The following is a 12,730-nucleotide window of genomic DNA, read 5'->3' on the forward strand; positions in this document are numbered from 1 at the left end:
ATCCCATGGACAGTGAAGCCTGCTGGGCTATGGTCCATGGGGTTGCAAAACATCTGATAAGACTGAGTGACCAAACAACAACAAATATATCCCATGTCTTCTTTATCCATTCATGTGTTGATGACACTTAGGAGGCTTCCATGTCTTGATTATCGTAAACAGTGTTGCTATGAAAACTGGTGTGCCTGTATCTTTTTTTTTTTTCATTTACTCTTATTTTTGGCTGTGCTGGGTCTTCGTTGCTTCTTGCAGGCTTTCTCTCATTGCAGAGAATGGGGTCTACCTTCTAGCTGAGGTGCCCAGGCTTCTCACTGTGGTGGCTTCTCTTGTTGCAGAGCACAGACTCTAGAGTGCTGGCTCCGTAATTGTGGTGCACCGAGTTAATTGCCCTGTGGCATGTGGGATCTCCCCAGATCAGGAGTTGAACCAGTGTCCTTTGCATTGCAAGGCAGATTCTTAACCACTAAACCACTAGGGAAATCACAGGTGTTTTTTTCGAGTAACCACACTCAACACTTCTGATACCACAAGTGTGATTTGTTTTCTCACACCAACCAGTTCTCTGTGACGCCACCTGGGTGTCTTTCTGACACTAACTTTACCTAGTGCAAATCCCTCAGGTCAAGATCTCAGTCCCACAAGACTGGCTCGCACTTCAGAGGCCAGTTGCAGTGGTTCCCCCATTACCCACAAATTCTGTCCGATTTGGTTGCAAATCAGTTTCCTCTGATCACTCTCCTTGGATTTGATTATTTGCTAGAACAGTTCCCAGAAGTCAGGGAAACGCTTACTTAACCAGTTTACTATATTGTAAGTGAAAGTGAAAGTGAAGTCGCTCAGTCGTGTCCAACTCTTTGTGACCCCATGGACTGTAGCCCACCAGGTTCCTCTGACCATGGGATTTCCCAGGCAAGAATACTGGAGTGGGTTGCCATTTCCTTCTCCAGGGAATTTTCCCGACCCAGGGATCAAACCTGGGTCTCTGGCATTGTGGAAGGGAAATGCCAAACGATACAGATGAACTTTCAGATGAAGAGGTACAGAGAGATTGGGAAGGGTCTTTGAGCTCAGGAGCTTCTATCCCTGTAGAGTTGGGACCTGCCACCCTCCTGGCAAGAACACATGGATGTGTTCTTTAGCTGGGAAGAACTCCAAGTCCTGAACTTAAAAGGCAGGATTCATGATTAACTCCAGTCCCTCTCCACTTCGAGAAGGATGGTGGAGTGGAGCTAAATGTTTCAAGTTTCTAATCATGGTTTGCTCTTTCCAGTGATGAGCCCCCATCCTGAAGCCATCCAGGAACCCACCAAGCATCACCTCACTAAGAGATGAAAAGATACTCCTTTCATCCTAGAAATTTCAAAGCATTAATTGCTTCTGTATCGGAAGCCAGAGTCTAAAACCAAAGAGCAGAACAGAAGATGCTCCTTGTGTTTTTATCTCTTAGGAAAATACGAGAGGTTTCAGAGCTCTGTTCTGGGGAACTGGGCAGACTCCAATACATGTATTTTTGCTATGTTTCATAGCCCACCTCCCAGAGGTCTTTCCAAAGAAAAGCCTTCTTTAATACCAAGATTTTCAAGAATATTCACAGTAGCAAAACACCTGGAAACAGCCCAAGCAAGAAGATGGATAGGACTTCCCTGGTGGTGCAGTGGATAAGAACCTGCCTGCCAATGCAGGGAACACAGGTTCTATCTCTGGTCCAAGAAGAGCTCACATGCCAAGGGAAAACTAAACCTGTGCGCCACAACTACTGAGCCTGTGCTCCGCAGCAAGAGAGGCCAACACGGTGAGAAGCCTTTGCACCACAAGGAAAATGCTCCCGCTTAATGAACCTAGAAAGCCCATGTGCAGAAACCAAAACCTAGCACAACCAAAAAATAGATAATTTAAGAAAATAGTTATTCTTTAAAAAAAAAAGTTATTCTAAAACTTGCCTTCAGAGATGGCAATGCTTTTTATTTTTTAAAGGAGGGCTTCTCTACATTTATCTGGAGCATCTCCACATTATCTGCACTCAGGTAGTTCTCCCTTCTGTGGAAGCATCAAGGGAATCAGAGAGGTGTCAGATTTACCCAGCAGAACGCCCCATTCCAGAATTCAGGCATTTCTACGTGGCACCTTCCAGTTTCTCAGTGAAACTGAACCCTAATTTCCTACTGGATACCAGTTCACAAATGTATTCCAAGTAACTGGCATGTATGCCTTTGCCTTGGCTGTACACAGAATCCACTTTTTCCAAAGTGAACTTTCAAACTGATTCTGTGAGTAAGCGCGCTCACACCCGCAAGCTCCATCTACTGGAAGAAATGAATGGAACACGTTGGACTTTTCTGGCATTTGTTAATAAAACTGCATCCTGCAACTTTCAGCACCAGTTTTATTTAGGTCCAGTTTACCTATCAAATTTTAAGCCACTGAATTTAAGAAATGACTATATATTTTTTAAATATAAAGGGTTCCTTTCTTTGGTTAGGCTTCTTTTCTGAGTTTCCATCTCTGCTCACCTTTTTTAGGTGCCTGTGGCTGCACTAGAGGTAAAGGGCGTGAGTGGAGGACAGGAGAGCGGGCAGGGAAAGTCTGACAGGACCACTGCGAGCCGGTGTTTTTGTCCTGGGCTTGGAACTCACTGTCTTCTCACATAAGGCACATGTCTAAAGTTTAAAGAATAAACACCAATATAACACATCCATTCATTTGTGAGACATTCATTGGTTATTTGAAATGCTCCAGACACTTTTCTAGGCAACCAAGGTACTTAAGTGAACAAAATGGAGAAATCCCCTGCCCTCCATAAACTTGCATTTTAGGAGAGTGAAACAATAAACGGAAAATACAATTAGAAAATTCTACTTAACATTTTTTAAATTTTTTTCTTTTTCTATTTTTTTATTTGTACTTTTTTTGGGCTGCATTGTGCAGTATTTGGGATCTTAGTTCCCTGACCAGGGATGGAACCCATGCCCTCTAGTGGAAGCACAGAGTCCAAACCACTGGACTGTCAGGAAAGCCAACACTTTTTTTCTTTTTTCTGTTAATTATTTTTATAAAGTATATTCTAAATGGAGAAATACTATGGAAATCTACATATTCACATACATATTTATATCCATCACTTTGGGACCGTAACCAAGGCAGCTTAATTTAGTGTGGAGCACTTTTGAGGGTAGTTTTCTGGTGAAACCTAAGATGGCGGTGGTAGGTGGAGGACTGGCGGAAGCATCTCTGGCAGAGGGAACACTCATAGGGCTTCTCTCCCGTGTGGGTTCTCTCGTGAGTCCGAAGGTTGGTTTTGTGGGTGAAGGCCATTTCACATGTGCTGCACACAAAGGGCTTCTCTCCTGTATGAATCCTCTGATGCACATGGAGGTCTGATGCCTGGAAGAAGCCTTTGCCACACTCGGCACAAATATATGTTCTCTCATTATTGTGTCTTTTCTGGTGAACTCTGAACCGAGAGGAATACCTGAAGGTCTTGGGACATCTCTCACATCTGTATACTTCTGGGGCTCTGAGGGATCTTTCCTGGGGTTCCCCACGTGCAGAAGTCCCCTCAGAGCTCTGGAGGGTAGAAACAGGCTCAGGGGTGACCTGGTCTCGTTCCACTTCCATGAGGACATCTTGAGAGGAGGGTCCTTTCAGGGATCCATCCTGGGGCCTGGAGGGGCCTGGGCCTGCTCCTCTTCTGGAGTTCCATGGATTCTCCAGAGAAACACCTCCTTCTTCCAGCCTCAGATGATTCTCTTCTTGGACAATGATTAGGGAAGGTATCTGATTGCTTGGACTAGTAATACTGTCACTTTTCACAGAAATGTTGCCATCATTTTCTTTACCTTCATTTCCTGTAGGGGGCAAAAAAGTGACTCAGTGAAGTTGCACCCAAGAAAGAGCCCACATGGGCCACCCCTCTGGGACCTGGGCTCTGCCCACTCACTTTGTCCTGTTTCCAGGGACGTATCTTGAGGAGTCCAGGAGAGTGTCCCCGCATTCTCTCTTGTTGGGGTTCCTGCCGGTAACTGTTTTGTCAAGTGAATGATGACTTGTCTTAAAGGCATATTCTCACAAAAGAGGGCTTCCCGTCCCTGCATGTGAACATGGACCTGCGAATGGAGCCTGGTTACTGTCTGTAATAACTCTTCTTTCTCTACTTCCAGGCAACTCCAACAGACTGCTTATTTCTGACACGCCCACGCCCCTCACCCTGTGCTTAGAACCCTACTTACCAAGCCGGGCACCTCCATGCCGTCATCTGTCAGGTCCTCCATGAGTTTCTCCAGGTTTCTGCCACTAGCTTTCCATTTCTCCTGTAAAGTGGACCTGTCACTGCAGTTCCCACTGATCATAAATTGTTCCAGGACCAGATGAGAAATTATTTCATCCTTGCTGTGTTTTTCTGGCTGCAGCCATGAGTGAAATAAATGATAGAGTCTTTGCAGTTCGTGTCTTGCACTTAAATTATTGCTGTCTCGAAGTAAGTTGAGCTGCGTGCTGGGGAACTCAGGGATCCCCTCTTCCTCCTGGATGGCAGATCCTTGGGTGGGTGAATTTTCTGGCCCAGGACCCCTCCTGGATGGTTCACCTTCAAAGGAGATTCTGAGGTCTGAAGACATTCTTCACAAGAATTCTCAAAGAGCTGCAACTTGAGGGATTCAGTTCCCACTGATTTGTTTCTCAGGTAATCTCTTTCAACAACAGGTGGATGTTTAAGGACTGCAAAGCTAGAGACAGAAGAAATATGTAGTTAAATACAACACTGTCATAGTTGAAAAGAAACAATCAAAATCCAGGTTCAACTGAGTTCATGGACCAATTCTGCTAGACATTTAATGAATAAATTAATGGAGAAAATGGCAACATTATTAGTAATCCCAGAAATGTAAAATAAAACTACAACAAGCTACAAAATCACTACCTCCCAGAAGCACTAGAATAAAATAGTTAACTGTGGCATGGATTGGAGGACCTGGAGTGACCTCTCAATCACTGCTGGTGAGAACTCACATTGGAAATGCTTTGATTAGTATGTAATAAATCTGTATTTATGCATTCCCTGTGACTCATCAGTTTTACTTCTCTGCCTGTACTCAACAGAAAAAATATATTCATGTGCATCACAGACATATACAAGAATGTTTATATCAACATAATTCATAATATTTCCATGCTGTAAATAATCTAAGTGTCCAGCATTAAATGGGACAGATTACAGTTAGTTGATGTCAAGGCATATTTGATAGACTGAGAAGAAATGAACTTCTTTATGCAACAACATAGAATAACCACAAAACACAGTGTTAAGTGAAATAATTCAGGCACTAAACTATGCATTTTTTTTCTTCTCATTCATGTTCATTGAAAAACATTTAAGTATTATCAATATTATTTAGGATGTTGATTACATTCTTGGAAACACTGGTAGATCCTGGAATAAGTACTTATGGAGGACTCCATCCCAGTTTGCCTGGGACTAAAGAGCGGGTTCCTGGGATACTGAACTTCCAGTTTTAGTGAGCGACAGTCTACCTGTTGATCTCGGAGGGAGTTATACAGGAATGTTTCTCTGCCAAAATCCACCAAACCATATACTCTCACTTTTCTTTCTTTCTTTTTTTTTTTTTAATGTGCATTACTGTTCAATAAAAACATTCAACTTAACTTAAAATAATAAGGGGGGGGGTGGGCTTCCCTGGTGGTACAGTGGATAAGAACCCCCTGTCAATGCAGGGGACACGGGTTCGATCCATGGTCCAGGAAGATTCTACATGCCACGGAGCAATGAAGCCTGGGTACCATGACTACTGAGCCTGTGTGCTGCAACTACTGAAGGCTGTGAGCCTAGAGCCTGTCTTCCGCCACAGAATAACCCACCACAATGAGAAGCCCGTGCACCGCAACTAGAGAAAGCCCACACAGAGCAACAAAGACCCAGTGCAACCAAAAACTAAAAATAAACAAATAAATAAATAGTTTTAAAAAAGATTTAAACAGTGAATGGGGGACCTTCCTTGGTAGTCCAGTGACTAAGGCTCAACACTCTCAATGCAGGGTGTCTGGGTTCCATCCCTGGTCAGGGAACAAGATCCTCCTGCTGGGTTCCATCCCTGGTCAGGGAACAAGATCCTCCTGAATACCACAACTAAGACCCAGTGTGGCCAAAAAAGAAAGCAAAACAATTATTTTAAAATAATAGAAGTGAAGTGAAGTCGCTCAGTCATGTTTGACTCTTTGCGACCCCATGGACTGTAGCTTACCAGGCTCCTCTGTCCATGGAATTTTCCAGGCAAAATACTGGAGTGGATTGCCATTTCCTTCTCCAGGGGATCTTCCCAACCCAGGGATCGAACCCAGGTCTCCTGCATTGTAGACAGACGCTTTGTAATCTGAGCCACCAGGTAAGTCCTAAAATAATAAATGGAGTCTTAAATAATAATTGGGATTGACTGAACTGAATGAAGGCAATGATCCAGTATCAATACAAAGATATTCCTTCAGTCATTACAAGAAAACAAACTATTACCAAAAAAAGGACAATAAAGTGAATGAAATAGGCAGGCTGGAATCCATCCACATGATCATCTTGTGTTGGAAACTCCTACAGCAGACACAAGAGTCTGCAGACCCAGCCCGCTACACCCTGTGTCAGCTCGATGATACATTCCTTCAAAAATTTTCCCTTTACTTTCACCTCTCTCTTTTTCCATCAACAATTATCCTTCCTTATGAAAAATATTTGTCCTTGCTTCACCGATATTATCAAAGTAATCATTTTATATTGCTCTGTCTCTAATGCCTGTCCTTTTCCATTGGAGTGTAAGATTCCGAGGTGAAGCTTGCATTGCTCAATACTGATTTGTAACTGTAAAACATACGATCTGGGCAACCATAGTCACAGGCTTCCCTGGTGGCTCAGAGGTAAAGAAACTGCCTGCCAAGCTGGAGACTCAAATTTGATCCCAGGGTCAACAAGATCCTGTGGAGAAGGGCATGGCAACCCACTCCAGTATTCTTGCCTGAGAAATTCCATGGAGAGAGGAGCCTGGCGAGCTATATAGTCCATGGGGTCGCAGAGAGTCAGACATGACTGAATGACTAAATGACAAGAACTATAGGCACACCCCTTGGGATGTCAAACAAAAGATTTAATCCTCTTACTATATTATTGTTCTGATGTTTTCTTTTATTTTTCTATACGATTGACATTTCAAAGACTATTCATTTATTTTTTTGGCTCCGCCATGGGTTTTGGAATTGAACCTATGCCTTCAGCAGTAAAAGTGCAGAGTGTTAACCACTGGACTACCAGGGAAGTCTCTGGATTTGAGGGTTTTTTTTTTTTTTTGTAAAGTAAATTCATGCCACAAGATCGGAAAGTGGGGGTGTTTGTTGGGATTAATATGTGGGCTTCCAAATACCTAATTAATTTCTGTTAACTGATATCATGCTTTGTGTCAACCTAACCTAGTGATCTGATCAGATTAGCCACCCTGATCTCATCAATGAATGAGGCAAAGATAATTCTAGGAAAAACCCTATAGGAGAACACTAAACACATCTCTGCCCTCCCCCTAATCAGGGCTTCTGGCTCAGTGATAAAGGATCTGCCTGCCAATGCAGGAGACAGAAGAGATTTGGGTTCTATCCTTGGGTTGGGAAGATCCCCTGGAGAAGAAAATGGTGACCCACTCCAATATTCTTGTTTGGAGAATTCCATGGACAGAGGAACCTGGTAAGCTACAGACGACTAGGTCTCAAAAGAGCTGGATAGGACTCAGTGTGTCTAAACAACAACGATCCACTTATCACACGTTTTCAGTCAGCCTTTTTAAAATGCTAATCTGCTCAGGTCAGACTCCACTGCTCCACTTAAAATTCCCTCTGTGGCTCCCCTTGCTCTCAGTGAAAAGCACCAAGTCCTTCCTGGTTCCACCAGGCTCTGCCTCTGCTTGTCCTTACCCTCCCTCCCCACCTTAGGTGTAGCAGCTGCTTATCTGTATCCACGTACATGGGTTTCCATTGTTTTTTTTGTTTTTGTTTTTTTTTGGTGTAATAACCCTGGGACTCTGTATGAGTTCTCTCTCTCTCTCTTTTTTTTTTTTTTTGCCATGTGGCATGTGGGATCTTAGTTCCCCAACCAGGGATCAAACCCACACTCCATGCATTGGAAGCTTCGAGTCTTTACTACTGGGTGGCCAGAGAAGTCCCATGTGATCTCTTGTGGACTTCTCCAGGCATACACAGACCACATGGTCACATTTGCAGACATGCACTCAGTTTCACACAAGGAAGGCTGCAGAGCAGCATTATGGCTACGACTTGGGATTCGAAACTGTCATATTTAGACAATTGTTGGAATACGAAATTGTCGTATTTTCATCACAAGACAAAGAAAGGTAATGATGTACGCTGATGGATGCTAACTAGACTTACTGTGGTGATTATTTCCCAACGCATGCAAATATCATGTCATATGTAGTATGTCTGAAACTAATACAATATATATGGCAATTATATCTCAAGAGAAAACAAAACACAACAACCCTTCCCCCACCCCATATTACCCGTGTTTTTAATCTGGAGCCTGGCATTTCCAAGCTGTGTGACCCCCATACATGATGCCATCAGGCCTCCATCCTTGTCATGGGGGTTCTGATTTCTAAGGACACCCAGCTCAGAATTGCCACAAGAGCCAACATAATTACTACATGTGAAGCACACGGAGTATTCACTGGCACATGGCAAGCACAAAGTAAAAGTCTGCTAAGTAACTGACACACACCCTTTCACTTTCAGCCCTACCCTCACCTCAATTGGCCAGGAACCTCCACTTCATCCGGACCTCCAGGGGGCTTCCCTGAGAGTTCAGCAGTAGAGAATTTGCCTGCCAATACAAGAGCCTTGGGTTTGATCTGAGTCACAAGGATCCTCTGGAGAAGGAAACGGCAACCCACTCCAGTATTCTTGCCTGGAGAACCCCAGAGACAGAGGAACCTGGCAGGCTACAGTCATGGGGTCGCAAAGAGTTGGACATGATTTAGTGACTGAAAAAAATTAAAAACCATGCCAGACACAGATTTTCCTAGGAGAAGTTGGCCTCAGTGGGGCCAGATTTTGAACAGCCTGATCCTTGTTCCGACAGACTATCCCCCATGCCTGGGAGGCATCCATGTCTTTGTATCTAGGAATTTTCTCCCCAGAGTTTTGCGTACAAACACAGGGCAGCGTACAAACACACACACACACACACACACACACACACACACACACAGACGAAATGGCAAAATCTCCTTTTGTTCAGGAAACTCACCTCCCCCAGAAGACTGAACTCCACGCTGCGAGACCCTGAGCTGAAGGCTGACAACTCTTCCCTGTGTGACTCCCCTTCTCAACTGAGTTCATCTGATGTGCCCTCCCAAGGCTCCTCCCTTTTATAGGATCAAGGGACAGTAATGCATTTAAAGGCCTGATTGGATGGTGTGCCTGTTGATGGGATCTTCACTGGAAGCTTCATTAGCGGCATCTCTCAGCTTTCCAGTACAGTATTACATACCAGCCCTTGGCCTGGGGCAATAGGCCACAGTCCAACACATATTTCTGCAGTGAAATGCAACAACACTTGCACTGAAGAGGGGATAGAAAGTATAATCTCAGGTGTGTTCTGGTCAGGTTCTGTCATCATTATTGTTTAGTCTCCAAGTCGTGTCTGACTGTTTTGTGACCCCGTGGACTGTACCCCGCCATGCTCTTCTGCTTTGGGATTTCTCAGGCAAGAATACTGGAGTGGGTTGCCATTTCCTTCTCCAGGGCATCTTCCCAACCCAGGAATCGAACCCTGGTCTCGTGCATTGGCACGTGGATTCTTTACCAGTGAGCCACCTGGGAAGTCCCATAGTTTTGTCACAAATGAGTCTTATACAAACTTAACACCTTCCGATTTTCCAAAATTTGTGGATTCCAAGTGAAGCAGGGAATAAGGCTAATATTCCCTCCTTCTGGGAATTCCCTGGGGGTCCAGTAGTTAAGACTTGGCACTTGCACTGGTGAGGGCCACAAGAAGTAAGATACAGCAAGCTGTGAGGCTGCCCCAAAACAAAAACAGGCAAAGAAAAAGTCTCTCCTCCTGTGCTGGTGAGTCAGACGGTGCCCCTAGGATCCCAAAGGAACGGTTCCCAGTCCAGCAAAAGAATCACAGGACTGGAAACAAAGGTCATTTAGTGGGAAGGGAAAATCAGTGCTTATTTTAGGTAAAGAAAGTTTGATGGACTTGTGGGGAGTGAGGAGAGGGAAGGGGTTTAAATAGGGACTGGTGCCTGGTCTGAAAATCTGGTGGGGGTGTGTTGTGTGCTCACTCCGGGGGAAGGCCGGAGGAAGGGATTTCAGGAAAACCCAGCACTTTTTTCTGACTAGTGGAGTGAGTGACCCCCTGGAAGATGAGAGGAGAGTTAGGGAAGCAGACGGAGAGCTTTCTGAGAGAAGGGATTTTTGGAGTAGTCCTAATATTATCTTCTTTCAAGTTATATCCAGAATCCATTACTCCTCCAGCCCCATTATCCCTCCCTCGGATTAATGAGGTCAGCTCCTGACTGACTTTCTTTTTTGTTGTCGGGGAAGGGGTGGGTGGGGGTGCTGTTACGCAGCTTGTGGGATGTTAGTTCCCCAACCAGGGACTGAACCCAGGGTCATAGCAGGGAAAGCTGGAGTCCTAACCTTTGGGCCTCCAGGGAATACTGCTCCCCCCCCCCCCCCCCCCCGCCCCCCCACCACCACGAGTCTTTCTATTCCTGAAGCAGTCATCAGAGGGACACTTTTAAAAAACGTTTTTTAAAAATTTATTTGTTTTTCCACACCACGGGACATGCAGGATCTTAGTTCTCCAACCAGGGATCAGTCCCGACCCCCCTGCTCAGAATCTTAACCTCTGGACTGACTGCCAGGGATTAAGTCCGGAGCTGTTGTTATGTCTGGACATGTCCGTTGCCTGTGGAAGCTCCCAGTGGCTCAGACTGCCTCTTGTAAAGAACGTCTCCACTTCCCTGAGCCTCGCAGTTCTATACAATTCCATAAAAATGAATGATCAGCAATGTGGAATTAACACAAAAACAAAGCCACACAAAATGCAAGCTCGTTTATATGATCAGATTCAACGGACCTAAAATACCTGTCAACTCACCCTTAGCATTTATACGCTGTTTCTGGGCTTGCCTCGCCCCAGGCAGGAGAGTGTGGCAACACCACAGTGTAGAAACCGGTGTGCTGACCACGGCCCAGAGGCCCTGCTGACCCAGCTCTGGGGTCCTGGGCATCTCAGCTCTTGCCCCTTTGCTTCCTCCGCACCGCCCTCGTTGATGCTGCTGTTCCCAGAACCCCAAGGCTTCACCCTCATTTTATCCCCCTTCCCTCTGTCTCTGGGGGAAGAACCCTGGAGTTCTCTTCGAATCTCTCCAGGTCTTTTTTCAAACATCTGCTTCTCAGTAAGAACTGACCTGGACCCGTTTTCTACAGCTCAGCGCGTCCCCACCCCCTCCCTAGTCAGTCTCTATTTACCCTCTCAGCTTTTCCTCCACAGCACTGATCTCCATCAAACACTATATTCTCCTTACTTGTCTTGTTTATTGCCTGTCAGTCCCCATTGATAGAAACTTTTTTTCTGTTTTGTTCGGCTCTGTTATCTCCAGTGATTCACACAGAGCTGGCATTTGGCAGGTCTCATTAATGATATGTCAGTTTGAAATGAATATTCCAGGTGTGAGAGAGTGTGGCCTTGTTGCAGGAAGACGGACCCCTTCCAGGGCCCGAAACTGGGCTGTTGTCTAACACTTGGAAATGAATTGTCCGAGGAGACACATGTGCTGACAAAGCAAGAGATTTTATTGGGAAAGGCCACCCGGGTGGAGAGCAGTAGGGTAAGGGAACCCAGGAGAGCTGCTCTGCTACGTGCCTCGCAGTCTCAGGGTTTATGGTGATGGGATTAGTTTCCGGTGGTCTTTGGCCAATCATTCTAGTTCAGAGACTTTCCTGGTGGCGCACGCATCGCTCAGCCAAGATGGATGCTAGCGAGAGGGATTCTGGGAAGTGGACGGACACACGGTGTCTCCTTTAGACCTTTCCCCAACTCTTCTGGTTGGTGTTGGCTTATTAGTTCCGTATTCCTTTTCAGGATCTCCTGTCATAAAACAACTCATGCAAATGGTTACTATGGTGCCTGGCCAGTGTGGGCGGTTTCCATCAGTGTGCTTCCCCTAATAGCCTGACCTAGGTGGCCGCTGCAGGAAAGGCAGAGTCAGACTCATGGACTTGGTTTATGGAATGGGGACCTCAAGACAGTTTCAGGTGCGGAAGAGATGGTCATCTTGGGAGGGCTGCTGATCACACCCCAAAACTTCAGAGAGAAACACAGATGACAGCAACTAGCAGAGTCCTGTTGGGAACTGAGGTCACCTCAGACTTGTCCGGGTAAGAGTCCTAAGCTGCAGGGAGGAGGAGTTAGAGCAGAGCAATTTCTGGGGAACTTCCTGCTGGTCCAGTGGTTAAGAATCCACATGCCAGTGCAAGGGACACGGGTTCCATCCCTGACCAGGGAATTAACTTTCCACATGCCCTGGAGCAACTAAGTCCACAGGCTGCAACCACTGAAGCATGGGCGCTCAAGACCTATGTGCCGCAACTGAGACCCGACACAGCCAAGTAGTTTTAAAACGTTCAGAAGGAAAGAAAAGTGGCTTCACGCTCA

At 45.5% G+C, this 12,730-nt stretch overlaps 1 protein-coding gene across 1 annotated transcript; it reads right to left on the bottom strand.

Moving 5' to 3' along the window:
• Nucleotides 1-3,041: 3,041 nt before the first annotated feature.
• Nucleotides 3,042-4,756, bottom strand: ZSCAN4 (zinc finger and SCAN domain containing 4). Its single transcript, XM_027514611.1, has 3 exons — nucleotides 4,227-4,756; nucleotides 3,938-4,103; nucleotides 3,042-3,845 (listed from the first exon to the last, which is right to left on the bottom strand). Exons 1-3 carry the CDS (start codon nucleotides 4,611-4,613, stop codon nucleotides 3,148-3,150), a joined length of 1,251 nt encoding a protein of 416 aa, XP_027370412.1. The 5' UTR covers nucleotides 4,614-4,756; the 3' UTR covers nucleotides 3,042-3,147.
• Between the last annotated feature and the right edge of the window lie 7,974 nt (nucleotides 4,757-12,730).

The sequence above is a fragment of the Bos indicus x Bos taurus genome, chromosome 18 (assembly GCF_003369695.1).
Source record: "Bos indicus x Bos taurus breed Angus x Brahman F1 hybrid chromosome 18, Bos_hybrid_MaternalHap_v2.0, whole genome shotgun sequence".
NCBI classification, from domain to species: domain Eukaryota; kingdom Metazoa; phylum Chordata; class Mammalia; order Artiodactyla; family Bovidae; genus Bos; species Bos indicus x Bos taurus.

Excerpts from the sequence above, each read along its gene's own strand:
- ZSCAN4 (XM_027514611.1), bottom strand. The coding sequence starts at position 4,613 with ATGTCTTCAGACCTCAGAATCTCCTTTGAAGGTGAACCATCCAGGAGG. Across the intron at positions 4,104-4,226 it reads GCATGGAGGTGCCCGGCTTG|GTCCATGTTCACATGCAGGG; the intron begins GTAAGTAGGGTT and ends CTCCATTCGCAG. Across the intron at positions 3,846-3,937 it reads GTCCCTGGAAACAGGACAAA|GAAATGAAGGTAAAGAAAAT; the intron begins GTGAGTGGGCAG and ends TGCCCCCTACAG.